At 38.6% G+C, this 27,655-nt stretch overlaps 1 protein-coding gene and 1 pseudogene across 1 annotated transcript in view; one reads left to right on the top strand and one right to left on the bottom strand.

Moving 5' to 3' along the window:
- Nucleotides 1-2,443: 2,443 nt before the first annotated feature.
- The window catches only part of DDX10 (DEAD-box helicase 10), a 257,415-nt gene continuing 232,203 nt past the window's right edge, over nucleotides 2,444-27,655 (bottom strand). The window contains exon 18 of the mRNA XM_026505809.4: nucleotides 2,444-3,131. Coding sequence (XP_026361594.2) covers nucleotides 2,954-3,131 — 178 coding nt within the window. The 3' untranslated portion in view covers nucleotides 2,444-2,953. The remainder of the gene's footprint in view (nucleotides 3,132-27,655) is intronic.
- Nucleotides 26,174-26,553, top strand: LOC123001405 (ubiquitin-60S ribosomal protein L40-like; annotated as a pseudogene).

The raw sequence follows: 27,655 nt of genomic DNA, 5'->3' as shown, positions 1-27,655 counted from the left end.
TAACAAAATTAATTACATTTAATTAAACTTACCCATTTTTTATAGCTCCAAACAAATCTAAAATGTCATGTTAAGCTTATGAGATGGCAGTCCTCCAAAGGATTCTGCTGCTGGTGTATCTGCTCTACGAGACTCATGCAATTTTAGGGATCATCTTACACAAGTGGGACTGACGAATGGCCTCTTGGCCTTAGAGAAGCATCAGGCAAGACTGAGTCTCTGGGTCCTAGGCCATGTGACCACCCACGTCCTTCTCACTTCCTGCATTCCAGCAACATCGCTCTCACGTGGAAAGTCTTCCTTTTTCCACCTCTTTTCATAATGCACGAATATGATGAACTTGCTTCTTTCTTCCCCCCCAATCTATGGTAGCAGGGGAGAGAACTGTTTGTATTTCTCACAAGTACAGAGCCTGGCATATGATAGTTGCTGAATTTATTAACATTTATTGAATGGATGAATATTCTTGCTCATTGGTTCTGTTTCTCTCAACTTTTTTTCTGTGGAAAACCCCCCAAGTCTCAGTGGATTTATTGCTCCCCAAGATTTAGAGGGAACACGGTGGCTACAGGTCTGTGTGACATGTTCTGTGATCCCCTTGCACCCAGACTGAAGCAGTATCCTCTCCCTGGTCCATGTTGGTCTTAAGGTCGAGGGCTTTGGCCACACCAATGCACCCTAAAGGCTCTGCTTTGAACAGGCACACGGCCCACTTCTACCACATTCCACGTGGGGTTAACGTAAGTCACATGGCCAGGCCCAACAGGAGCGGAGGGGAAAACTGACGTTTTCCAAAGGGAGGAAAGGGGGGTGCAGTGAATATTTGCTGAAAAATAACAACATACAAGAACGCCGAACAAAATCTATCATGCATTGTTTACCTGAGTTTTCTATCAACACTGTTCAGATATTTTAATTAGTTTTCAAAACCAGCAAACTAAAATCCCCTACAATGTATATATTAGTCAGGATCCATTCTGTACCAGGGACAGAATACAACTCAAATTAGTTTATGAACTGAAGGCCTGGCAATGTATTTATTCAATGTTTACAGATACAGAGCATAAAACTGCCCTAATTCCTCATTTGGGTTAGAACAAACAAAATCCAAAACTGCACAGAATGAATTCAATGGTAAGCCTTCAGTTTACATACTCTTAGATCCTTCTGTCCTATGGAAATAGTCAAGGCCAAGAGATCCTGTACCAGAAATTTTAATTTCAAAATCTTTTCAGTTTGTTGTACCCTAAATTTCTTTCCCATCTATAGTCATTCTTCCCCATTATAGCCATTTTATCCAGTTCTCATTTCCATCACTCTATATCCTTCCTACCAGAGGTGACAATGCAATGTACTAGAACATACCTTTTAACCAACTGTCTTGGACTATTCCTGTTCATTCATTAATTCCATAAGCATCTACTGAGAATCCATTATGAGGCAGGTGCTGTATTTGGCTCTGGGGGGTACACAGGATGGATAAGCACGGTCTAGAAACTTGTCACATAACAGGGACGACTGGCTTATAAACAATGTCTGGAACACTGCGTGATAAGCACCAGAGCAGAAGTAAGAAACAGCTAGGAAGAAACACACTCAGCTCAGGGCTATGCCTAGAGAAATGGGAGGCTGGAAGACCGTGACCAGCTGGGAGGTCACTGGCAGGATCTGAGCATGTCACGAGGAGAATCTGACCTCTGACTGAAGACAGAAGCTGGGACGATGAAGGAACACACCATGGGTAGAAGAGTCATATGAAGAGGAATCAACAGAACCAGCAAAGTGAAGGGTGGTCAGGGGAGAGGCTGAGAGTAGTTGAGTTTCCTGGTGTTGCCCAAGAGGGATACCGATTACACAAGTAGGAGAACTTTTCAGAAACGATATGGACTCCAGCTGAGTTGGAAGTGTTTTGGGGATATCCAGGTGGGGCACTCCCTTCCTTGGATTCATGAGTGACTTGGACCAGTTATGGAAAATTACTTTGCACATGGAGTGGGAAGGAGCCAAGGGAGAGAATAGTGAGAGGGCGATAAAATCTATGGTAAAACGAGCATGCCAAGGCCTAGGTTTCTTTCCCCACGAAAAATCTGACAAGTTATTTGTAACCAGAAACAGGCTCTGTCTTGTTCTGCTTCTTACTCATTACCAGGAGCTGGCTCTGGCTGGGGCTCTGTGGTGCGAGCTCAACAAGGCTCCGACAGAAGACCTACAGCCTGCTGGGCGCTCACTAAGGGACTGGTTTTGGATCACAGTCTTCAGATGCAGGACTTATATAGATTTCAGAAATGGCTATGAAATCTGCAAGTATAAGTTAAATGGTATCTGTTGGAAGGCTAATTTAAGAATATGAAAAATTCACCGTCAGGAATTGGCCAACCATTCTACTCTCAGGAACCTTCCCGAGAGTGCTCTCTTATTACTGGACACAATGAAAACATTAATATTTTATAGGAAATATGTTTATTATTGATCGTCGCAATTCAAAAATACTCTTTTCTCAGGGCTGGTCCACCATTCTCTGTCTCTTTAGAGATAGTAAATACATCAAAACTGTGAGCAATTTTGTTTTACAGTACATAGAAATTTGTGTGGTAAGCAAGATAGGAATTTCTAACAATGAAACAAGGTCTCCAGAAGTTGCCAGTAAAACAAAGGAAGCTTTTCCCATTGGAAAATGGACGTAGGAACCCATGGGTAAAATCTAACAACAGAGCACATGCTGGAAAATGGGATCAAGAAATTTTATAATCCACCCGCACTCTGAGTTTGCTCTGGGATAGTAGTACAAGCATGTCCTGTGAAAGGGGCTTAGAGATATAATCGCTTCCGCCTGGAGGAAAGGTCCTTTGGGCATGGGACTCATGTCACCTAAGTGTTCCAAAGCCACTTGACTTTCCAACTTCTTGTCCACATAATTGTGATCAGAGGTTTCAAGGAGAAGAGCACAGAGAATCTAGCTTTGACTTTTGAGCAGATGTAACACCAGCTCTTCATCCTCTGCTAAAGACAGGCCTGTATCCAAAGGCTCTAAGGTCTCCCACTTGGCCTTCTTTCTGTTACGACTTGTGGGTCCCACGTCTTCCACTTCACTGTTGTTCCTTTTCCTCATTCCCTGCTTCTTCTTGGTATCACTGGTGGGAACAAATCCAATGATTTACTTGATAAATAACTAAATCCATTATGAAATCAAACACTTCAAATAGGACAAAACTACCAAAAACAGATAGTTGGTAAAGTGATACTATTATTCAAGAGAGAAAGAAAGTGTAACAACATCAGGATATCTGCATCATAAGTACCTTCCCATTAACACATGGGGAGGGGGGGAGGACCTATTATGCACCAGGCACTGTGCAGGGTACTTTGTACACACAGTCTTGTCCAAGCCTCACGATTCTAAGGAGCTATGGGGGTATATTATTAACAGTTTGAGGACACCGATGGCCTGTACTCTGGCTCCAGACTGGCTCTTATCTGTGCTTGTCCTGCCACAGCGACAGCCACTGTTTAAAGTTAGGTTCCTTTAGGTAGCATTCTATAGGCTCACAGATATCAGGATACCAGACACTAATACCTGTTGTATTAAGTTGTGATACATAGATCATGAGTAAAACAGAACCTCAAATGTTGAATTATTTAAGACATCAAATAAACTTCCCCCATTTAAAATATATAAGACCCACATATAGTCTTGGAAAAACAAACATTATTGCAGTATTCTACTCTCACTACTGTTATTTAAAATAGTAATGGAAGTACTAGCTGTGGCAATCAGACAAGAAAAAGAAATAAAAGGTGTCCAGATTGGAAGGAAGAAGTAAAATTGTCACTATTTCCAGACATGATACTATATATATAGAAAACCTAAAGACTCCACCAAAAAACTACTGGAAATAAATGAATTCAGTAAAGTTGCAGAACACAAAATCAATGTACAGCAATCTACTGCATTTCCATATTGGAATAGCAGAAAGAGAAATTAAGAAAACAATCCCATTTACTATTGTACCAAAAACAAACAAAAAACAACAATTAAATACCTAGAAATAAATTTAACTGAAGAGGTAAGAGACCTGTATCTTGAAAACTATAAGACATCAATGCAAGAAATTTGAAGACACAAATAAATGGAAAGATATACTATGCTCATCAACTACAAGAGTTAATATTAAAACGTCCTACTATCCAAGGCAATCTACAGATTCAATGCAATCCTTATCAATATTCTAATGGCATTTTTACAGAACTAGAACAAATAATTCTAAAATTTTTACAGAACCACAAAAGACCCTGAATGTCCAAAGCAATCTTGAAAAAGAACAAAGCTGGAGGTATCACAATTCCAAATTTCAAAATAAACTACAAAGCTACAGTACTCAAAACAGTATGGTACTGGCACAAAAACAGACACATGGATAGAGAGCCCCCAAATAAACCCAAATTTACATGGTTAATTAATCCACAACAAAGGATGCAAGAATATACAATGGGTAAAAGACAGTCTCTTCAATCAATGGTGCTGAGAAAACTGGACAGCTACATGCAAAAGAAGAAAACTGGACCATTTTCTTACATCATACCCAAAAATAAACTCAAAATCGATTAAAGACCTAAATGTGAGACCTGAACAATAAAACTCCTTAAAGAAAATATAGGCAGTGATCTCTTGGACATTGCCCTTGGCAACGTTTTTCTAAAAATGTCTCCTCAGGCAAGGGAAACAAAAGCAAAAATAAATTACTGGGACTACAAACTAAAATGCTTTTGCAGTGAAGGAAACCATCAACAAAACAACAGGCAAACTGCTGAATGAGAAAAGATATTTGCAAATGACATATATGATAAGCAGTTAAAATCCAAAATATATAAAGAACTTCCACAATTCAACACCAAAAAAGCCAAATGATCCAATTTTAAAATGGCCACAGGACCTGAATAGACATCTTTCCAAAAAAGACATACAGAGGGCCAACAGGCAAATAAAAGATGTTCAACATAACTAATTATGAGGGAATTGCAATTCAAAACTACAATGAAGTATCAGAATGGCTAGTATCAAAAAGATAAGAAATAAAAAGTGTTGGGGCGCCTGGGTGGCACATCAATTAAGCGTCTGCCTTCAGCTCAGGGTGTGATCCCGGCGTTATGGGATCAAGCCCCACATCAGGCTCCTCCGCTATGAGCCTGCTTCTTCCTCTCCCACTCCCCCTGCTTGTGTTCCCTCTCTCGCTGGCTATCTCTGTTAAATAAATAAATAAAATCTTAAAAAAAAAAAAAAGAAATAAAAAGTGTTGGCAAGGACGTGGAGAAAAAGGAACCCTTGTACACTGTGGGTGGGAATGCAAACTGGTGCAGCGACTGTGGAAAAACAGTATGGAGGTTCCTCAAAAAATTAAAATAGAAAAATCATATGATCCAGTAATTCCACTACTGGGTATCTACCTTAGGAAAATGAAAACATTAATTCAAAAAGATATATGCATCTCTACATTCACTGCATTATTCACAATAACCAAAATATGGAAGCAACCTAAGTGACCCTTACAGATGAATGGATAAAGATGTAGCATGCATATTTATTATATATATAATGGAATATTACCCAGCCATTAAAAAAAATGGGCTCTTGCCATTTGTGAAAATATGGATGGATCTAGAGGGGATTATGCTAAGTGAAATAAGTCAGGCTGAGAAAGACAAATATCATATGATTTCACTTATACATGGAATCTGAAAAACAAAACAAACAAAAAGCAGAAATAGATCCATGAACATAGACAACTGGTTGTTGCCAGAGGGAAGGATGGGTGAAATGGGTGAAGGCAGTAGGAGGTACAGACTTCTAGTAATGGAATGAATAATTCATGGGGATGAAAGGCACCACATAGGGAATATAATCAATAGAATTGTAATAGTGTTGTACAGTGACAGATGGTGCATACACTTGTGGTGAGCACAGCATAAGATATAGAGTTGTGGAATCACTATGTTGTACAACTAAAACTAATGTTAAGATTGTGTGTCAACTATACTTCAATTAAAAAACCTAAACAAACGTTACTGCAGTATTCTGCATACACCTGAGGCACAGACCATAAAAATAAAGCTAGTTTCTGAAGGTAGAGGAAATCACTTAATACACTGAAAACAGAAGAAAAGCAAAACATTATCAAAGTGTTCTGAGATATTATCATCATATTCAAAAATGACCCAATTATTGGATGCAAGATTAAAGCAAAAAAAAAAAAAAAAAGCCCATCTAGTGGTCTTCGTAGTAGTGACCCTTTGTTAAGGGCTTACTAATGATCTGGCACTGTGCCACAGATTTGTGCCACAGATTTGCACAGATTATATCACTTATCTTCATGAAAATCCTTGGTATGGGAAGCATTAGCTTCATTCTACAATGATTAAACGACTGCACCCAGATTATAAGCAGGGGAATCAAACCCAGATTTGAAGGACTCTAAATTCTGCTCCAAAGCCAGGCAAAGAGTTGACTTGCTTCAGTCAATATTTGGAAGACAAGAAAGAAAAGAATTAGCTGTGGAAATAGCACTGATTTGGCACTAACAGTCAAATCTTAGCTGATCAATTACCATCTCTAAGCCTAGTCTCTTTATCTGTAAAGATGAAGATTATATAATTTACTTAGCAGAACTGCTGTATGAATTACATGAAATTACATAAAGGCAAGAACATAGTAATACTCAATACATGTTAATTTCCTTTCTGCCTATAAACTACTCCCTTTCAAATAAATTCTTACATTGATGTTATATAATAAAAAGCAAAAAATATTGCAGAAATATTACATTCCAAGCATATGATTTATTCCAAAAAAGAACAAATTGCTCAAGTTCCAATGGAGTATATTACTTCTTAAGAAGCATGCCTAGATATGAGTGAATGTGCTTAATCAGCATATCTACTTATGACCAGCCTGAAGGAAGGCCATAAATAGCTTCCCATTTCACCTCCCAGAAATGCCCAATGCTCTGACTCAGCAGCCATTGGACGAAAGACAAACTAGACAGCACTATGAGGTTACTTAAAGCCATAAACAACCGCATTTTGAAAGGTACTTGGAGAGATGAACATGAAAGAGTTCCCCATGATGGGAATTCAGTTAGCTAAGAGAATAATTCTTAGTGGAAACGGGCCTTTAAAAAAAAGTATTGAGTCTTAATGTGCTTGAATATTGCCAGTCCTGTGCCAGTCCCACTGGGCTACAGTACCATGGTTGATTAGGTACAGGGTAATACTGATTTTTGCCCTGCCTGTACTTCAAGTGCATCTTCAGAGCAGCTCATCAGAAACGGCCTAATTAGTGGGCTTTACTAATGCATCCTTTGTTAATGTGCTCTTAAACATTATATTCCCTGCAGGAAATAGCTGGTTCAGATAATAAAAGGAAGATGGGAAATTTATGTAACCCAAATATCTTCATAATTAGCAGCTTTGCTGCTTTGTGGACCAGTTCAAATTCCAGAAAGGTATTTTATCCTACTTTCCATAGCTAATAAGTAATAATTTGTGTAACAAATTAATTATTAAATAATAGATATTCTATAGATAATTCATCCAAGAGGGGAAAATGTAATGAATCTAAGAAACGTAAGGAAAGCAAGAGAGCAAAATACGGTCACAATGTGGTTTCTTCAGAAAGGCCTCCTCCATCCAAATGGTGAGGTACTACAGAGTGAGGTCAGCAACACGGCTGAAGAAGACATCCCTGTTCATGTCCCCTCCCAACAACATGTGGCATCCACCCTGGGACAAAAATGCTTTTGTGGGAGCTGTGGCATCCAGCACTAGATGTCAAGAGACCTGAGAGGAGTCTCACCCAACCATGCTTCAGGTAACAGGCACATGGACTACAGTCCCAGCTGTGAATGGGCTCCAGCCCCTTTCAGCAGTGGGAAAAAACCACCTTAAAAAATTACCCACAGATGAGAGGACCCTTGTGGAAGTCCAGTTTTCCAGTGTAGAAATTCAGCACACCAATGGAGAAGGAAAAAAAAAAAAAAAGCGTGAGTTTGAACACACTGGAGAGGGTAAGAGGAACAGTTTGACTTTACTCATATCACCCCTCCCTCCAAATGGCAAAACTGAGGGCCGAGAGATCATGGCCATGATTTTTCCCATGGTGGAAAGTGAGAGCAAGTGAGTGCCCAGCTTCCCCAGCTGTGTGGAATGCTGCCCAAAAAGCCCATTTCTCTCTCACTCCATCCAGAGTAATAGATCATTAACTGCCTGGCTGGGGGAAAGAGGCAGGAAGAGGCTGGAAGAGTGGCAGACAAGACTCTCAGAATAAAAGAATGTGAATCTTATTCATTGTGTCATGGATTCCATCAAGAACCCCATCCATGAACCAGTGGAGGTGCCTTGCACACAGATCCCTCCAACTGGCCCATGGGCACCCTCCAGCACTTGTGTGCCCCCCCCATACCCCCCCCCCCCCATGTCCAGCTTCCTGTTCATGCTCCTGATAGTGGTGGTGAGTGATCTTTGGCAAACAGCTATTGAGCATGACCCAAATCTGCAGGTCAGGGAAAGATCACTTTAGCATTAGTGCCATTCTTGGGAAAGCAAAAGGGAAGGTGTAAACATTTGGCCTGATATGTTTCAAGATCAAGAAAAGACATACAAGCTTAAAAATTCTGGCACAAGAGAGAGCAAGAAGTGTGGACCAGGAGAATCCATAGAAGGTCTGAGAAAGCCTCAGAATCCCTAGCTGACCTAGGGATGACAAAGGGCATTTCTCTCTTGGTCAAGACTAAAGGAGGTGCCTGTGACCACAAATGTGAAGACAGCAACACAAAACTTCAAGGAGTGTGACCAATCTAGGAAACACGATACCACCAAAAGGTCACAGTTATCTTCCAGTAACTGATCTCAAACACATGAAGATCTACAGTTTACTGGATAAAGAAAACAAAATAGCTGTTGAAAGGAAGTTCAATGAGGTACCCCCCCCCCCAAAAATCAACAAAAGCAGGAAAACAATGTATGAACAAAATGAGAAGTTTAACAAAGAGACAGAAATAATTTTAAAAAATATTTCTGCAGCTGAAGAATAAAATAAAATAAAATAAAATAAAATAAAATAAAATAAAATAACAACCTCAGAAGGGAGGATCAATAATGGAACAGATCAAGCAGAAGAAAGAATCTGTGAGTTAGAAGACAGAAACTTTGAAATTATCCAATCAGAGGGGAACAAAGGGAAAAGAATGAAAGACAGCAGAGAAAGCCTACATTATCTACAACATACATTTTAAAAGAAACACTCTGTAAATTATTGGAATCCCAGAAGCAGACAAGAAGAAGGGAGCAGAAAGCTTATTTAAAGAAATCATCACCAAGATCTTCCCAAATCTGTGGAGAGATTTGAATGTCCAAGTTTATAAAGCTCATAGGTCCCCAAATTCAACTGAAAGAAATCTCTTCTAAGACACATTATAATAAAACTGTCAAAATTCAAAGACAAAGAGAATCTTAAAAGCAGCAAGAGAAAAGCAGCTTGTAACTGACAAGGGAATTCCTATAAGGATATCAGCAGATTTCTCAGCAGAAATTTCACAGGCTTAGAGAGGAGGGGATGGTATGCAAGAAAAAAATTCCAACCAAGATATTCTAACCAGCAAAGTTGTCCTTCAGAAATGAAGGAGAGATAAAGACGATCCTGGACAAGCAAAAGCTGAATGAATCCAATGCAAAGTACATGAAAACATATGAAACTATCCAATACACTGGTAAAGGTAAGTTATAGAGTTAAATTCAAAACACGGTAGTACGGGGTGCCTGGATGGCTCAGTTGGTTAAGCGTCTGCCTTCCGCTCAGGTCACAATTCCAGAGGCCTGGGATCGAGCCCCACATTGGGCTCCCTGCTCAGTGGGGAGTCTGCTCCTCCCTCTCTCTCTCCCTCTGCCCTCCCCCTGCTCGTGATTGCTCTCTCTCCCTCTCTCTCAAATAAAAAAATAAAATGAAATCTTTAAAAAACAATAAAATTTTAAAAAATGCAAGTACAAAAAAAAGCTAGTTCTGTAATATGGTAGTGTGTTTATCACATAACTCAAGTATAAAGATTAAAGGACAAGAGTATTGGGGCGCCTGGGTGGTACAGCGGTTAAGCATCTGCCTTCGGCTCAGGGCATGATCCTGGCGTTATGGGATCGAGCCCCACATCAGGCTCCTCTGCTATGAGCCTGCTTCTTCCTCTCCCACTCCCCCTGCTTGTGTTCCCTCTCTCGCTGGCTGTCTCTATCTCTGTCGAATAAAAAAATAAAATCTTTAAAAAAAAAAGAGTATTAAAAATAACTATAGCTACAATACTCGTTAATGAATACACAGTATATAAAAAGAGGTAAATTGTGACACCAAAAACATAAGAGGGAATATAAAAGGGTAGAGTTTTTGTATGCAATGGAAATAAGCCATTATTAACATAAAACAGACTGTTATATTTACAAGATGTTTTATGTAAGCTTCATGGCAACCACAAAGTAAAAACCTACAACAGATCCACAAAAGATAAAGACAAGGGAATCAGCATATCTCTGTAGAAATCAATTCAAAAAGGAAGACAGCAAAGAGGAAGAAAAAAACAAGGAACAACAAAACAGCCAGAAAAGAGTTAGATAACATTATTAAGTCCCTTACCTATCAATAATTATTCTAAATTAAAATGAATTAAATTCCCCAATCAAAGGGCATAGAGTGGTTGGATGGATAAGACCCAACTATACACTGCCTACAAGAAACTCACTTCATCTTTAAGGACATACAGTCCCACAATAAAGGGCTGGAAAAAGATACTCCATGCAAGTAGAAACCAAAAGAGAGCAGGGGTAGCTGCTTACTTATATCAGACTAAATATACCATAAGCCAAAAACAAAAGATGAAAAAGATCATTACATGATGATAAAGAAGTCAATTCACTAAGAGAATATAACAATCATAAATATATATACACCCAACATTGGAGCACCACAATATATTTAGCAAATACTAACAAATCTGAAGGGAGAAATAGACAACAATACAAGAATAGAGTATTTCATTAACCTGCTTTCAACATATGGCTAGATTATCTAGACCAAAAAAAAAAAAATTAATAAGGAAATGTTAAAATCGAATTATACTTTAGACCAAATGGACCTAACAGACATATCCAGGACATTCCACCCAACACCAAAAGAATACATGTTCTTCTCAAGCACAAATGGAACAATCTGCAGGACGGATCATGATAGGTCACAAAACAACTCTCAGAAAATTTTAAGAACATTAAAATCATGTTGATATTGTATCAAACTGGAAATCAATTACAAGAAGAAAACTGAAAAATCCACAAATACGTAAAAACTACATAACATAGTCCTGAACAACCACTGGGTCAAGGAAGAAATTTTAAAAAAATTTTTTTAAAAATATCTGAAAATGGAAACACAAAATATGAAAACCTGTGAGCTGTAGTAAAAGCATTTCTAACTGGGAAGTTTATAGTGTTAAAAGCCTACATTAAGAAACAAGGAAGATCTCAAATAAACAACCTAACTTTACACCTCAAGGAACTAAACAAAGAACAAGTGAAGTCCAAAGGCAGCAGAAGCAATGAAATACAAAGATCAGAAAATAAATAAGAGACCAGAAAAACTAAAGAAAAACATCAACAAAACCAAGAACTAGTTTTTTCTAAAGATAAACAAAACTGATATTGAGCTAGACTAAGTCAAGAAAAAAGAAATCAGATTCAAAGTCAGAAATGAGAAAGGAGACATAACGATCAATACCACAAAAATACAAAAGGTCATGAGACCACTATGGATCAATTATACACCAACCATTTGAATAACTGAGAAGAAATGAATGAATTCCTAGAAACAGCAACCTAATAACACTGAATCATAAAAAAACAGCAAGTCTGAACAGACCAATAATGAATAAGGAGATTGAAACATAATCAAAATCCTCCCAACAAAGTCCAGAAGCAGAGGGTTTCCCCAGTGAATTCTACTAAACATTTAAAAAAAGAATTAATGCCATTCCTTCTCAAACTCTTCTAAAACATTGACGAGGAGAGACTATTCCCAAACACATTTTACAAGGACTGTACTAACCTAATGCCAAAGCCAGAAAAGAAAACTACAGGTCAATATAGAAATATTGAATACAGATGCAAAATTTATCAACAAGATATTAGCAAGCCAAATTCAACAGCATATTAAAGGACCACACATCATGATTAAGCTGGGATTCATCCCTGGGATGCAAGAATGGTTCAACATATCCAGATCAATCAACATGATATACCAAATTAATAAAATGAAAAATAAAAATCATATAATCATCTCAATAGATGCAGAAAAAGCATTTGACAAAATTCAACATCCTTTCTTGATAAAAACTCTCAACAAATTAGGTATAGAGGGAATGTATCTCAACATAATAAAAACCATATATGACAAGCCATAGGTAACATTACACTCAATAGTTAAAGGTTGAAAACTTTTTCTCTAAGATCAGGAACAATTAAAGGATGCCCACTCTCATTATTCCTATTCAACATACTAGAAGTCCCAGCGAAAGCAAGCAGACAAGAAAAAGAAAAGGCATTCAAATCAGAAAGGAAGTACTTTTGTTAGTGTGTACAGATATGACCTTATATATAGAAAATCCTAAAGACTCTACCAAAAAAAACTGTTACAACTAATAAAGTAGGTAAAGTTGCAAGATACAGAAATCAACATACAAAAATCAGTAGCATTTCTTTATACTAGCAGCAAGTTATATGAAAAAGAAATTTTTAAAAAGCATCCTATGCACAACAACATCAAAACCAAGCTTGGAAATAAGTTTAATCAGGAAGTGAATTATTGGTACACTGAAAACTGTAAAATTTTGATCAAAGAAATTGAAGAAGATAAATAGATGGAAAGATATCCCATAATTCATAGATCAGAAGCATTAATATTATCAAAAGGCCCATACTACCCCAAACCATCTCTAGATTCAATGAAATCTCTATGAAAATTCCAATGGCATTTTTTATGAAATAGAAAAAATAATCCTAAATTCATATAAAATCACTAGGTTCCAACAAGCCAAGGCAATCCTAAGAAAGAACAAATCCAGAGGCATCACACACCCTGATTTCAAACTATACTACAAAGCTACAGTAATCAAAAAACAGTAGTATGGTACTGGCATAGAAATAGACACACAGACCAAGAGAACAGAATAGAGAGACCAGAAATAAACCTTTGCACATATGGTCAATTAATATTTGACAAGGGAACAAAGAATACTCAATGGAGAAAGAATAGTCTCTTTCAATAAAAGGATGTGAAAACTAGATAACCACATTTAGAAGAATGAAATTGGATCCCTCCCACAAAAATTAACACAAAATGGATTAAAGATGTAAACAGATGACTCCAATCCATAAAACGTCTAGAAGAAAACGCAGGGATAAAGCTCCATGATGCTGGTCTTGGCAACAGTTTTTTGGGTATGACACCAAAAAGCACAAGAAACAAAAGCAAAAGTCAGTCAGTCTACATCACACTAGAAAGCTTCTGCACAGTAAAAGAAACAAAAGAAAAAAAATGAAAAGGCAACCTACAAAATGGGAAAAATATTACAAGCCATATACATGATAAAAGGTTAATATCCAAAATCTATAGGAACTTATATAACTCAATAGCAAAAAAACAAAAACAGAAAAACACACAAATAATCTGATTAAAAAATTAGGCAGAGGAAGTGGATGGACATTTTTCCAAAGAAGACATACACATGATCAATAGGTACAAGAAAAGGTGCTCAATTATCACTAATTACCAGGGAAATGCAAATCAAAGCCACAATGAGATACGACCACATGCCTGGTGGAATGGCTGTCATCAAAAAGACAAGAGATAACAAGTGCTGGTGAGGGGGTGGAAAGGGAATATTTGTGCCCTGTTAGTGGGAATGCAATCAGTATAGTCTCTATGGAAACCAGCATGGAGGTTCCTAAAAATATTAAAAATAGAACCACCAAATGATCCACCAATCCCTGTTCTGGGTATATATCCAAAGGAAATGAAAACAACATCTTGAAGACACGTCTGCATTCTCACGTTCACTGCGATATTATTCACAACAGGCAGGAAATGGACACAACCTAAATGTTCAGTTCAGATGGATGGGCAGATGATGTAGTGTATTATATATACACAATGAAGTATCACTCAACCATGAGAAAATTTGCAACCAAATGGATGGACCTTGAGGGCATAAGTGAAATAAGGCTGAGAAAGATGAAATCTGTAATGATACCACGTATATATGGAATCTAAAAAAGGCAAACTCAGGAATCAGAAACTAGAGTGGTAGTTACCAGGGGGTAGGGAAAATGGGGAGATTTTGGCTAAAGGGTACACAGTTCCAGTTTTAAGAGAAGTTCAGGGGATCTAATGTACAGCATGGTGATTCTAGTTAACAATATTGTATTAGATACTTGAAAGTTGCTAAGATAATAAATGGCTAATGTTCTCATCACACACACAAACCTAATTATGTAATGCTATAGAGGTGTAAGCTAATAATACTAGGGTGGAAATCATTTTGCAATATGTAAGTGTATCAAATAACATGGTGTACACTTTACACTCACATGATGTTATATATCAATTATATCTCAATAAAGATGGGGGGAAATGTGTGGCACTAGAAACCTCTATTTTACTTATATCCTGATGAATCAGTCATAAGGGTTCTGACCCTATATATAGCTAATGGTCAAGAGGAGGTTCCTGGATCTAATTAAAACCCAGGACTTCATTAGGACTGGTTAACAGTCTAATGTATATAACAGTGAGTTCTAGTTTCTTGGTTCTTCAATTATTTTCTGCAACTGCTGAAAGGGGCTCTTGCACCTCTCAATCAAGAGTTCTATTAGCTGCCCCCATGGTAGCACAGCGCTGGTACAGTTTACCAATTCTATGGTGGAACATTCTGGAAAAAGGTGTGCTGGAAGAAAGAACCACAATACAGGTGGGAAACAGCAGTAAAATCTGTGAGTTTTCTTCATGAAGTAAGTTTACTCCACTGATCTGAAGGAGGTAAAGAGGCTCACAGTAGGAACTGAGAACTAGATGGTGGCCTACAAAACAGGGCCAAGAGTCTGGGCCTGAACTCTGTATTTTATCTTTATTTCAGGATTTCTATGGGACATAAAGTGTCAAACTATCTCCACATTCTTCAAATCTATGAAGTCATTGTCAGAAAGGACTATCTTACTGCTCAACATTGGAACAGTACAAAATACTGGTGGATAAAACACAGCTTAAAAAGTAAAAGCATGGCTCAGGGCACCAAACGCCCACCACTGCTGTAAAAACAAAACCACCAAAGCAAAAGAATTCAGAACTACTTATCTTTCAATAATCCAACTAGTAAAGAGATTTAATTAGTAATGTCTGGTGTGCCATTTAAAGAACTAATCCTACAACAAAACACAAAGAAAAATATCATGTTGTGGGCGCCTGGGTAGCGCAGTCGTTAAAGCGTCTGCCTTCGGCTCAGGGCGTGATCCCGGCGTGCCGGGATCGAGTCCCACATCGGGCTCCTCCGCTGTGAGCCTGCTTCTTCCTCTCCCACTCCCCCTGCTGTGTTCCCTCTCTCGCTGGCTGTCTGTCACATAAATAAATAAAATATTTAAAAAAAAAAAAAAAAAGAAAAATATCATGTTGTAACATGTAATCCGAACCGACAATAACAGGGAAATGTTATTTCAATGGCTTTGAACTGTTTGTGAAAATGATTACACAAAATCTCATCACAATACTCAAAGTAAATGTGTGAACCAATTTATTCATCACTAAGAAGAAAAAAGGATTTAACACTATAATGTGAATTCAATCTTAACATCTTAATAAATACATTACTAATTGAGTTTTAAGTGGAATAGAACTTTCTTACTTTCTAATTTCCTTAACCCCAAACCCAAAACTCTCCAAGAAAGTAAACAGATTTTTCAGGAGGTCTGATTTCCTGGTTTCCACATTTTAACTTTTTCAGGTACCTGCAGCTGCCTCGTCACCCGGAGTAAGAGGACAGCCTGTGTCACACATATGAGAAACCAAAGAGGGAGGAACACCTGGAATCAACCTGCTAAGTCAACCAGCCTTCCTCCTGGTCCCTCTTCCGGGACTCCTCAAACATGGCCCTTCCTTGTTTAGATCAGAGACCCCTCTTGTGTGTCCCACCTGTGCCCTTCTGTCAATGTGGCACCTCCCTCCTGCTCAGCCCTCTCCAATTCCTCACCTTCCATGAAAGGTACCCGAACTCACTATTAAAAGTGATATCTTTCCTCTGAAAGCCTACAGCTCTAATTGTTTACTAGTCATTTTGTACTTAGCATTGCTACTTTCTAACACTAAAGTGATTTCTTTTTCACCTGTACACAACTTAATTCCTACTTAGAATGTAAACTCCCAGGTGGGAATATAAATTACTACTAAACTTTCTGGAGGGCAATTTGGTAGCACCTTTTGAAATTCAGTCAAGTATGCCTACCCAGCAATTTCTCTTTTGAGAATTTATCCCAAAGAAATAATTAACGATGTGTATAAAGATTTAGTTACAGGATACTCAAGGCAAAAAACTATTTTTAATTTCAGGAAGCTGAAAACCCAAACGTCCAATCATAAGGGATTAATTTAAGTTAAAAAATTAGAAATGAAACACTATGTCACTATTAAAAACCATGTTGCAGGAAAACAATTACAAAACCAATATAGAGCAAGAGTCCATCTTTAAGAAAGTCTTGCATGCATGTTTGCAGAGAAAAAGATTTGCAAGATTTTTTTAGATGTTCTTTTCTCTGGTATATATATCTTCTGATTTTTCTGTAACAAGCTTGTATTACTCTTTGCAATAAAAAAAGAGAGTTAAACTTGAAGGGAAAAGTAGTTCTGGGCAAAGAATAATTACAATTATTCTTTGTAATTCCACAAAGCTCAGAAGCATGAGAGTAGGTTTGCCATATAACCTTCAACTTGGATCCCAGGCTGCACAGAAATAAGGGGAACAGTGATATTTCTTTTGTCAGAATAGATGGGTCATGGGTTACTTTCAGCATTTCAAAACACCTGAAACTGTGTGCCCCAGACTAAGTTCTGGTATTTCTTTGGTTTGGCTGGAATTTTATCAACTGAGCTTTGTAAACACTTGACACTTCAGACACTTGAGTGGACTGGAAATTGTCTTTGTTAATAAATGCAAAACATTAACTTTTTATTAACTTTCCTGAAAGACAAAAGTCTTTTAAAACATAGGGACCATTAGGGTTGAAAGCAAAAGTTCTCTGTGATGATGAAAATGTTGCAAAGTCATTGTTCTAGACTCAGCAACTGGTTGCAAGGACCACAGGGAGAAATTTCTCAGAGTGTGGGTAGTTTTACTTTTTAGTTTTACATATTGGGCTTCTAAGACAGCCATTCAATAATTGTTTCCATGCTCACCATTCCCCAAGAAGAAAAGTTAAAAAACAAGTCTTCTAAATCCAGGTTCTCACTGAAATATCATACATTAAACCTTAATGTCTCCCACATAACACTCTTCCCGTTCCCACCAACCAACCCTACATGTGATTAAAGGAAGCTTCTTTGTGAAGCATATCTTGGCTCTTCTAATTCTTCAACATTTCAGTGACTCCCTTCTACTATTATTTAGTATAATCTTTAAGTCTCTCTTGACCTGGTATAGGCCTGCCTTTGTACCCTATTCTGCATTATACCCTCCTCCTTTAATACACCCCTTGTTCTTTCAGACTAGTTTTTAGTCCCTAACATGCTCTAGGTTCTCAACTTCTTTTGCCTCCATTTGGAACTCCCCTTTACTGCTTTACAGCTATCTATATTCTTCCTATCCTCCATATCCTTCAAAACCCAGTTTTGTCATCTCTTCCTCAAAGATTCCACCTTTGGCCCTGCTTTATGCAAAGTTTGTGCCTCTCCCATAGCACTCATTCTGAACGATATCATAGGGATTTTGTGTAGATTTCTTCCCTGCACCTACTAAATTGCTAGCTTTTGAGGTCTAGGGCTGTTTGTCTTCATCCCTGAAGATAGCCTGAATGAAGAGATCATCCATGAGTGTCCACTCCTCTGAATGGCAGAAATCATGACCCTGCTGGGGTTGTTCAGATTTCCGAGAAGTACCACCACTGCAGTGAAGAAGGCAATGTTGAAACAGACTTTGCTTCTACTTCCACTTCCAACAGTCACCGAGCACACTCTTCATGCGAGCACCCCCAGAGCATTCAGTCCAGTCTGTGGGTGCACAGGTTCCTGTCTCATCAGTTCTCTGTTCTGAATAGCATTTAAGTTCCTGGGATCCCAAGTTTTAGCTCTGTGTATGTTTTTCAAAATTATATAAATGGGATGAGATGTAATGGTAGCTCTGTGTATGTTTTTCAAAATTATATAAATGGGATGAGACGTAATGGACAATTATCTAAATTTTCAGTAAAGGTCAGCTTCCACCTCCCTCATAGTCTATCTTCTCAGCTTCTTCTTCCTTTGTCCATCACTTCAATGTCTGCATTTCCAGGTTCCATCCTCAGCTCTCTACTATTTTGTATCTTCATTCTGCATATACTCATGCAGTTCAGTATTTTAACTACCTTCCATAGCGCTAATGACTTTAAAGATATGCATCTTTAGCTTAGAGTTCTTTCCTGACCCCCAGATCCGCATATTCAACCAGCTCCTGGATATCTCTGCCTCCATCTTTGAAGGCACCTCAAACTCAACATGCACTAACTACTGCTGTTCCTCCTACATTTTCCTTCTGAGTGAACAGTGACACCCTTAATAAACGCCTGGAAGTCATTCTTGAACCACCTTCTCCTTCACAACCTTACTTTAATTGATCAATTCTGTACTAATCTTTCTGCAATCCATCTAAGTTTTCCCAGTACCTCCATAATTACCTTAATTTAAGCTTTGTCATTCCATCCTCTCCTTCACCTGCCTCGACTCTGGGAAGCTTTCCCAGGTCATCTCCCTCAGGGTTAACTGCCCTCTGAGGTGCCCCCTAAGCACTATGCATTCTTCCGTTATAATATTTGAAAGTGAGATCAACTACTTACTTATCCCCCATTAAATTGCAAGTTCCTTGAGGACAAAAACTCTGTCTTATTCTTTGTGGCCACACAGCCCTAGTATCCCAGGGCTCAATAAATGTTTCTTAATGATGAATAAAGCCAGTGGGCTGAGCTTCTGTACTGCTAAATATCTGACTGGCCCACTCTATAACATATACGGTCAAACAGAACAACCCCTAATTAAAACACACTCTTACCTTCTTTGTAAGCCAGTATGTAAGTGGACGTTTAAACCTGTACTTTTCTTTTTTCAAAAGAGTGCATCATTAATTCCAAAGAAATGCAACAGATCAAAGCCACAGTGAAAATTAAAACATTAAAGTAGAAGAAAAATAACACTAGCAAGAAGCACCCAATAACCTCAAACTCAGAATAAGAAACGAGGCAATACTTCAACATTACAGAAAGAGCATAACCTGGCATCTCAATTCAACAAACAAGTAATCTTTATTTTCTTTGCAACAATACATGTAACTTCTCTGGAATATATATATAAGTAAAGAGTATCTCCTTTGTCCCCCACCACCACGTTTCATGTTGAAGTGGTTACTTTTTAAAACCAGTTACTCAACAGTGACTCAACTATTGTTATTAAATATGGCTCTACAAAAATTTTGGTATAGAGCAAATAAAGGGGTGTTGGGGTCAGACCTGACTGGAATGCTAGCAAATGCCTAAAACTTGGGAAAATGGCTAACTTCACGGAGTGTCAACTCTCTAATTTCTAAAATGTGATTACTATCTACCTCATGGAAAGCAGTGATAAACAACTGATACATGCACAGCAAATACACTGTAAGAGTTAATGTACCTTCTCCAACTCCCCATGGTGGGAAGTATTTCATCTTTTCTTTTAATGGTTCTTGGGTTATATTGGGCTTTATCATGTAAGGTGAAAGCCTTTTAATTTAAAATGCCTTGAGTTCCAAACAGTTTTAAGTCTACTCTTAAGGTACAGAACAGTTTTTCATTGGAAAAAAAAGGGGGGGGTGTGTCTAAATGGTAGATGAAGTGAAGGCTAATCCCTGAAACCTATGAAACACATAAGGCTACTGAACAACAGTGACCACCACAACCCAGGTTTTGGCTGTTCAACTTATGTCCTAATGATGTGGAACTGGCAACAGAAAGAACTGCTAGGGAGTTGGGACAGTCAGGAAGGGATACTGGGGAGGTCTGGGCCTTGGTGGGGTAAGAATCCAAGGCAGAAGTTCTATAAGGAGACAGACTCTGGGTGCTCTGGTAGGTAAAGATTCTCAGCAACAGTAGTCTTTGCTGCTTTTATTAAAATTAAGTCTATCATTATTTGTCTTCTATAAAACAGAAAACCTTAAGTTTTGAGAGGCTGGGAATACAGTTCCTCAAAGGGCAGCCCCATCCATAACGAAGGGTTCTGTTAAGTTAGAATTTTATGTTTGATGAAATAGGATTTCACTCTGTATGTATTACCAAAAAAAAATCCCACAAACCATCTGATTGTCAGGCTCTACTGTGTTCTACAAGTTAAAAAAACAAAACAAAACAGCTTTCTTTAAACTATAAAATTTCTTACAGAATGGCTAAAATCTAAAAGCACCAACACCACCAAATGCTGGTGAGGGTGTCGAGCAAAAGAAACATTCACTCATTGCTGGTGGGCATGCAAAATGGTATGTATACTTTGGAAGATGATCAGTCAGTTTCTTAGAAAATTGAACACATTCTTACCATGTGATCTAACAACTGTACTCACTGGTATTTACCCAAAGAAGTTGAAAACTATGTTCATAAAAAAGAAAAAAAAAACAGCACACAAATGTTTATAGCATCTTTATTCGTAATTGCCAAAACTTGCAACAACCAAGATGTCTTTCAACAGATGAATGGATAACTAAACTGAAGCACATCCATACAATGGACTATTTTCATCATGCCATGGAAAGACATGGAGGAACTTTGAATGAGTGTCGCTAAGTACAAAAAGACACCTGCAAAGGCCACAATACTGTATCATTCCACCCATACCACATTTAGAAGTAAAACTATGGATATAGGAAAAATAGCAATGGTTGCCAGGGTTTGAGTGGCAGGAAGAAGAAAGAATGGGGAGGAAAAGGAAGAAGCAATAAATAGGTAGAACACAGGGGATTTTCAGGGCACTGGGACTATTCTGTATGATACCATAAAGGCAGATACACATCATTATGTATTTGTCAAAACCCACAGAATGTCCAAGATAAAGAAGGAATCTTAAAAGTAAACTATAAACTTTGGGTGATAATGATTTGTCAATACAGGTTCCCTGATGGTAACAAACAGTAATAAAATGTCATTAATAGAAAAGGCTGTGGGGCCCATACAGAAACTACTTTTCCTTAAATTTTTACTGTAAAAACTAAAATTGTTAAAAAAATAAAGTTATCCATAAAAATATTTGCTTAGTTCAAAAGAGTTGATTTACCACCCGCATAATTTAAGTTAGAGTTTTCTCCTTTTACCCCAAAGAAAAACATGCTGCCTTAACTCATAACCCGAAGTAACTTCCCAGTCTTCAGTAGGAATACTCAGATCGTCTTGTATTCTCTCTCCTGTTCTCATAAACCTCAGGCTGCCACACACCCTTCCGACTGGTGAAGAAAACTGAGGGTCACAGAGATTAAATAACTTGTCCATGGTCCAAAACTTATAAAAAGGAAGGAAGATTCAAATTCAGGTCTGTTTGACTCCAAAAGCCAGTTTTCCCACAAGGCTAAGTAGCTTGCCTTTGTTGTAATACAGACTTAGTTTCACAAAATTCCTACCTTTCCCCATGTTGCAAAGTTTATGATAATATGGACAAAGATCAATATTCCCAAATTACATGCCATGGTGTATGTGGACAAGGCATTCAGCCTCTTAATCCATAGAACTTCATGTAATTCTTATTTAACACCTGCCAGAGCAACTATTTCTGAGATACAGACGCCTCTGAGACCATCCTACCAGGAGCAGACACTGTTTATATTCCTATGTATTGAAACAGAAAGGCAAGGGGACCTGGGTGACTCAGTCAGTTGGGCTTCTGACTCGATTTCAGCTCAGGTAGTGACCTCATGGGTCATGAGATCAAGAGCCCTGTTGGGATCCACTCTCGGCAGGGAGTCTGCTTAAGATTCTCTCTCCCCCTCTCCCAGGCCTTCCCCCGCTCCCTCCCTCTCTCTCTCAAATCAATCAATCAATCAATCTTTGAAAAAAACAGAAAGGCAAAAGGAGAGAGGCTAATTCGCTGATATATTTTTCCATGTAGAGGAAACTACTAGGTCTTACACCACTTGATTCTTTAAAAATTCTGTCCATCCCTTAGGAAGCTTTAGCCAGACTTAACACAAGTGGGGAGGGATGGGACAAATGAAACATTACAAGAAAAAGAACATAATCATTAGTACCTGCCATGAATAGGAAGACTGCTCGTTGTTAAACAGCATACTTTAAATAAATGATGTGTGAATTAACTCCAGTAAAAAGAGATCAGAACGTCCTCTGTAACCTAGAAACCATACTCCCTGGGCTGCAAGGATGCTGCAGTCAGAACCACTACTCCGAGACTCAAGAATGTTCCAAGCACTGTCTGTTATGATTGTGGCCAAGACACCACAGAAGAAAAAGATCTGCTGGGGGATCCTGTCAACTTCTTCCCTGGTGTATGCAGGCTTGGCAGAAATACAACGTAGTGGAGTGAAGACCAAACTTCCAAGGACACTGGGGCAAGCAGTTCCAATTATTAAGTGGTAAAATGGCAGCCAAAGTCACTGGGGACTCTGTAAGCCTGACATTAGAAAAGAGACTGCAGCCGGAAAGCCTCATGATGGCTTGCTCATGCTTGAGCTCTTAACCTCTGTAGCAGCCGCATTTATTCATGTGCAATTAGGGGTGTGCGCATCTGTGTGTGCTCCGTCATAAAACAGAGGATGACATCAATGCACAAGCCTTTTTAGAAACCTAACAAAGGCCAGGACAGGGTGAAGACTGAAGAAAGCACACTCCCTTTGCTATAGTGTCTGCACAGCTTTTCAAATTTTTGCTTTTTTCTCTCTTTTTTGGAATGCAAAGAAAAGAAATCAGGTGAAACTGCTGAATAATATAGCTATGAGGAAGCTGAGGACTGAGATGGGACACAGTGAGGATCACTTACACAGAACCCCTCGAGTTTCTTTTTACAACGTGCTGCAGAATCATGTGTGGAAAGCTACCAAGAGTCAGTACCTGAGCGTCCAAGTTTGTGCCCCTTTTGTATAAAGCTCTCCTTCTGCGTTCATATCAAGAAATTTAGCCTGGACTTTTTCCTAACGAATTTTAAGCTAATAATAAATAAGCTTGGGACCATTAAAAAAAATTCTCAGAAATCTTTGTATCTATCCTTAAGGATAGGCACCCTGGTATTCAAATATGTTGTGCCACAGACTTCCCTCTTCTCATAAATTTTAATTTACAAGGCCGTGGCAACAGTCCTAATGAAGATTAATTACTGCAGTACATTCCATAAAATCTGTCCAGCTTCCTTCTGATGGTGAACGCTCCTGCATATAGAAATGGAACTGAAAAGTATCGTGTCCTTAATGCTTCTTTCCTAGCTGCTCAGGACTAAAAACAGATTAAAAAAAAAAAAAGGTACTCAAAGAAAAGACTGATTGGCTCCTCACTCATTACAAAAACCTAAGTAAAAGAGCAGAAGATGCCCTCTTAGGTCAAAGTTCTAATATGAGAAAAGGCGGGGGTTGGTCAGAGGAAACAGAAGGCAGAGGACTGCAATCACACCAACAGTCCACGCACACGGTTCCTTCTGAAAAATGCACATGTGTCATTTAGGATTGCCAAAAAGTTCTGGCCCCATCTCTATTTTTCTGGCTCATAAATCCACTTGAGAATTCAATGACAATAAATGGTCCCCCTTTCCAGATAAATGCATGGGAGTGTCTACATGGTATGCACACCTACACCATCATTTTTGCATACAATTTCAAGATGTTCAAGATTTCTCTAAAGCTCACTATAGAGCCCAGATTAAGAATCCCTGCTCTGCAGTAATTTAGAAGGCATACATAATTATTTCTCTTCTCTCCGATTAAAAAAAAAATTAAACACCCATACAGGCTGGGTTTATAGTATGTATTTTTCTCACTGCTAATGTGTATATAGAACATTTTGTGCTTCCCAGAAGCACATCAGCTTTTCTCCTCAAACTACTTTTTACTCATTTGTTTTCAGTATTCAAGATCATCCCCTCCCAAACATTTCCCCAGTGTTCCAGATATCTGGAAAAGTTAAGTTTTACAGTTTAGTCTTACTCCTCATTAGCCTTTCAAATTACTTCAAGAGAGAGAAAATCTAATCTTCAGCAAAGCTGTCCATTAAAGAATTACTTACAGGAGGGAGGGGTTCAATATGGTGGCATGGCAAGATCCCAATCTCACTTCTTCCCATGGTCACAACAAATTTACAATTACATATGAAATAATCTCCTCTGAGAAAAGACCTGATAACCAGATGAACAGAGCCCCCACAACAAAGGATAAAAGAGTAGTGCTGAAACAAGTAGAAGAAACACAGTATTGCCAAAACAATGCAAAACAAAACAGTAACGAAGCCCAGGAGTGGTGATGGATAATTAGGAGGAATCTCGCAGATACAGAACTTTTTCCAAAGAAGTCAGGGGTCTGTGCTCCACATTAGGCAGCCAACCCCTAGATGCTGCACAGGAGAGATGAGCCCCCGAAATGCCTATGAAAACCAATGGGGATTACATGTAGGAAAACTGTACGGAACAGAGAACATGCTCATAAAGGACTTGACAAGAGACTCCCTCACTCTGGGACCAGGTGCAAAGATACCAGTTTGAATACTGCCTAGACCATATGTGAAGAAGACCAACTCATTAATCTTGAAGAGTCTGCCAGAGAGGCAGGAACTTGGTTAGGACTCTCCAGGGACACAGACAGTGGTACGGGTCATTTCTGAAGTTTTAATTCTATCTTGCTGATGCCAGTGCTGGAAGGCACCATTTTGGAACTCTTCCTCGAGCCTGTTGGCACTGGAGGGTGCCCACTGTTGAGTGCCCTGCCCACCTCCATACCACAGCCAGGCCAGTGCCACAACAGCCACAATACAGCTAGGCTGTGCAACATCCCCACACACTCCTGTGCCACAGCTATGGCCCCACCACAGCAGGCAGGCACACGGAACTCATATAGGGGAATGCCCCCTGAGTTCCTGCTGCAAGTGGCCGGGGGGGATATTATCTCTGAGCTCCATGAGACATCTCCTATACCAGAGCACTCTTTCCAGGATGGGAGAGGTAGCTAATTTACTTAATACTTAGAAACAAACACAGAGAGGCAAAAATGAGGAGATAGAGGAATATGCTTCATATCAGAGAACAAGAAAAAGCCTCAATAAAAGACTTTAATAAAACAGAGATAATTGATCCATCTGATAAAGAGTTCAAAGTAATGTTCATCACTGAACTTGGGAAAAGAATGGATGAACAGAGTGAGAACTTCAAAGGAGACAAAAAAAATAAGCAAATATCAAGCAGAAGTCACAGAGCTGAAATATAATACCTGACGTGAACTGAAATATTCACTAGAGGTGTTCAACAGCACACTGGATAAAGGAGAACAGATCAGCAAGTTGAAATATCAATCAAATTCACCTAGGCAGTGCAGCAAAAAGAATTTTTTTTTTTTTAAGAGAAGATATCTTAAGGGACCTTTGGGACAACATGAGGTGGAATAACATTTGCATTATAAGGAACCCAGAAGGAGAAAAGAGAGAAAGGGCCAGAAAACTTATTTGAAAACAGAATGGCTGAAAACCTCCCTAATTTGAGGAAGGCAACAAAATTTCAGATCAAGGAAGCCCAGAGAGTTCCAAAAGAGATGAACCCAAAGAGATCCATACCAAGATAGATTATAATTAAAATGATAAAGATAGACTCTTTCTCTTCAGCGAAGTGGCCAAGTGGCTCAGGGGTGGTGGCCTTGTGGACACAGAGATGCAGATCTTTATGAAGACTGTGACAGGTAAGACCACCACCCTCGAAGATGAGCCCAGTGACACCACTGAGAAGGTCAAGGCCAAAATCAAAGACGAGGAGGGCATCCTGCCTAACCAGCAGCATCTGACTCTGGGGAGCAAAAAGCTACAGGATAACACACTCTCTCTGACTACACTATCCACAAAGAATCCACCTTGTACTTGGTGCTTCACTTGCAGGGTGATATCACTGAGCCTCTGCTCTGCCAGCTAGCCCAAAACACAACTGTGACAAAATGATCTGCTTCCAGGGTTATGCTCGCCTATACCCGTGCTGTCAACTGTCACAAGCAGTGTGGCCACACCAACAACCTGTGCCCTAAGAAGAAGGTAAAATAAGGCCCCTTCACTGGCTCTTCCTTTGCCCACATGGTAGCCTCCTGCCCAAGCCCCAAGGCCCTAGGGCTTCAATAAAGTTTCCCTTTCAATGACTGAGCTTTGGGGGGCCGTTAGTTAAAGATAGAATCTCCAAAGCAGCAAAAGAAAACAACTTGTTAAGTACAAGGGAAATCCTATATGGCTTTCAGCAAATTTTTCAGCAGAAACTTTACTGAAGTAAGAAAATGGCATGACATACTCAAAGTGCTGAAAGGAAACATTTTCCAACCAAGAAATTCTCTACTCAGCACAGTTATCATTCAAAACTGAAAGGGAGATTAAGAGCTTTCCAGATAAACAAACAAAAACAAAAAAAGTTCATCACCACTAAACTGGACCTACAAGAAATGTTAAAGGGACTTCTTTAAGCTGAAAAGAAATGACACTAATTAATAACAAGAAAATATATGAAAGTAAAAATCTCACTGGAAAAGGTAAATATATACAAAAAACAGTGGATCAATCATTTATAAAGCAAGGAGAAAGGATAAAAGATAGTAGTGGTAAAAGTACCAAGAACTACAATAATTAGTTAAAGGATGCATAAAATGAAAAGACAAAAAATGTGACACAAAATACAAAATGTGTGGGGAGGTGGTTAAAAATATAAGTTTTCCTAGTGTGTTCAAATTTAAGTTCCTATCAACGGAAAACCAACCGTTATATACAAAGGATGTTATATGTGAACTTCATGGTAACCACAGAAAAAAACTTATAAATACACACCAAAAAAATGAGAAAAAAAATCTAAACATAATACTACAGAAAGCCATCAAACCACAAGGAAAGAGAGAAAAAAGAAAGGAATAGAGGAACTACAAAAAAGCCAGAAAACAAAGAGAAAGGAATCCATGCCTAATACTAAAAAAATTCATCATCAATCACAAGGGAGGAAGGCAAGAGAGGAAGGAACAAAGAAGAACTACAAAAACAACCTGAAAACAATAAACAAAATGGTGATACATATATACCTATCGATAATTAATTCCTTTAAATGTAAAAAGACTACATTTTCCAATCAAATGATAGAGTGGTTGAATGGATTAAAAAAAAAAAAGATGAC

The sequence above is a fragment of the Ursus arctos genome, unplaced genomic scaffold (assembly GCF_023065955.2).
Source record: "Ursus arctos isolate Adak ecotype North America unplaced genomic scaffold, UrsArc2.0 scaffold_22, whole genome shotgun sequence".
NCBI lineage: Eukaryota > Metazoa > Chordata > Mammalia > Carnivora > Ursidae > Ursus > Ursus arctos.
Note: the sequence above shows the minus strand (reverse complement) of the source record. Positions and strands in the feature narration are given on the sequence as shown.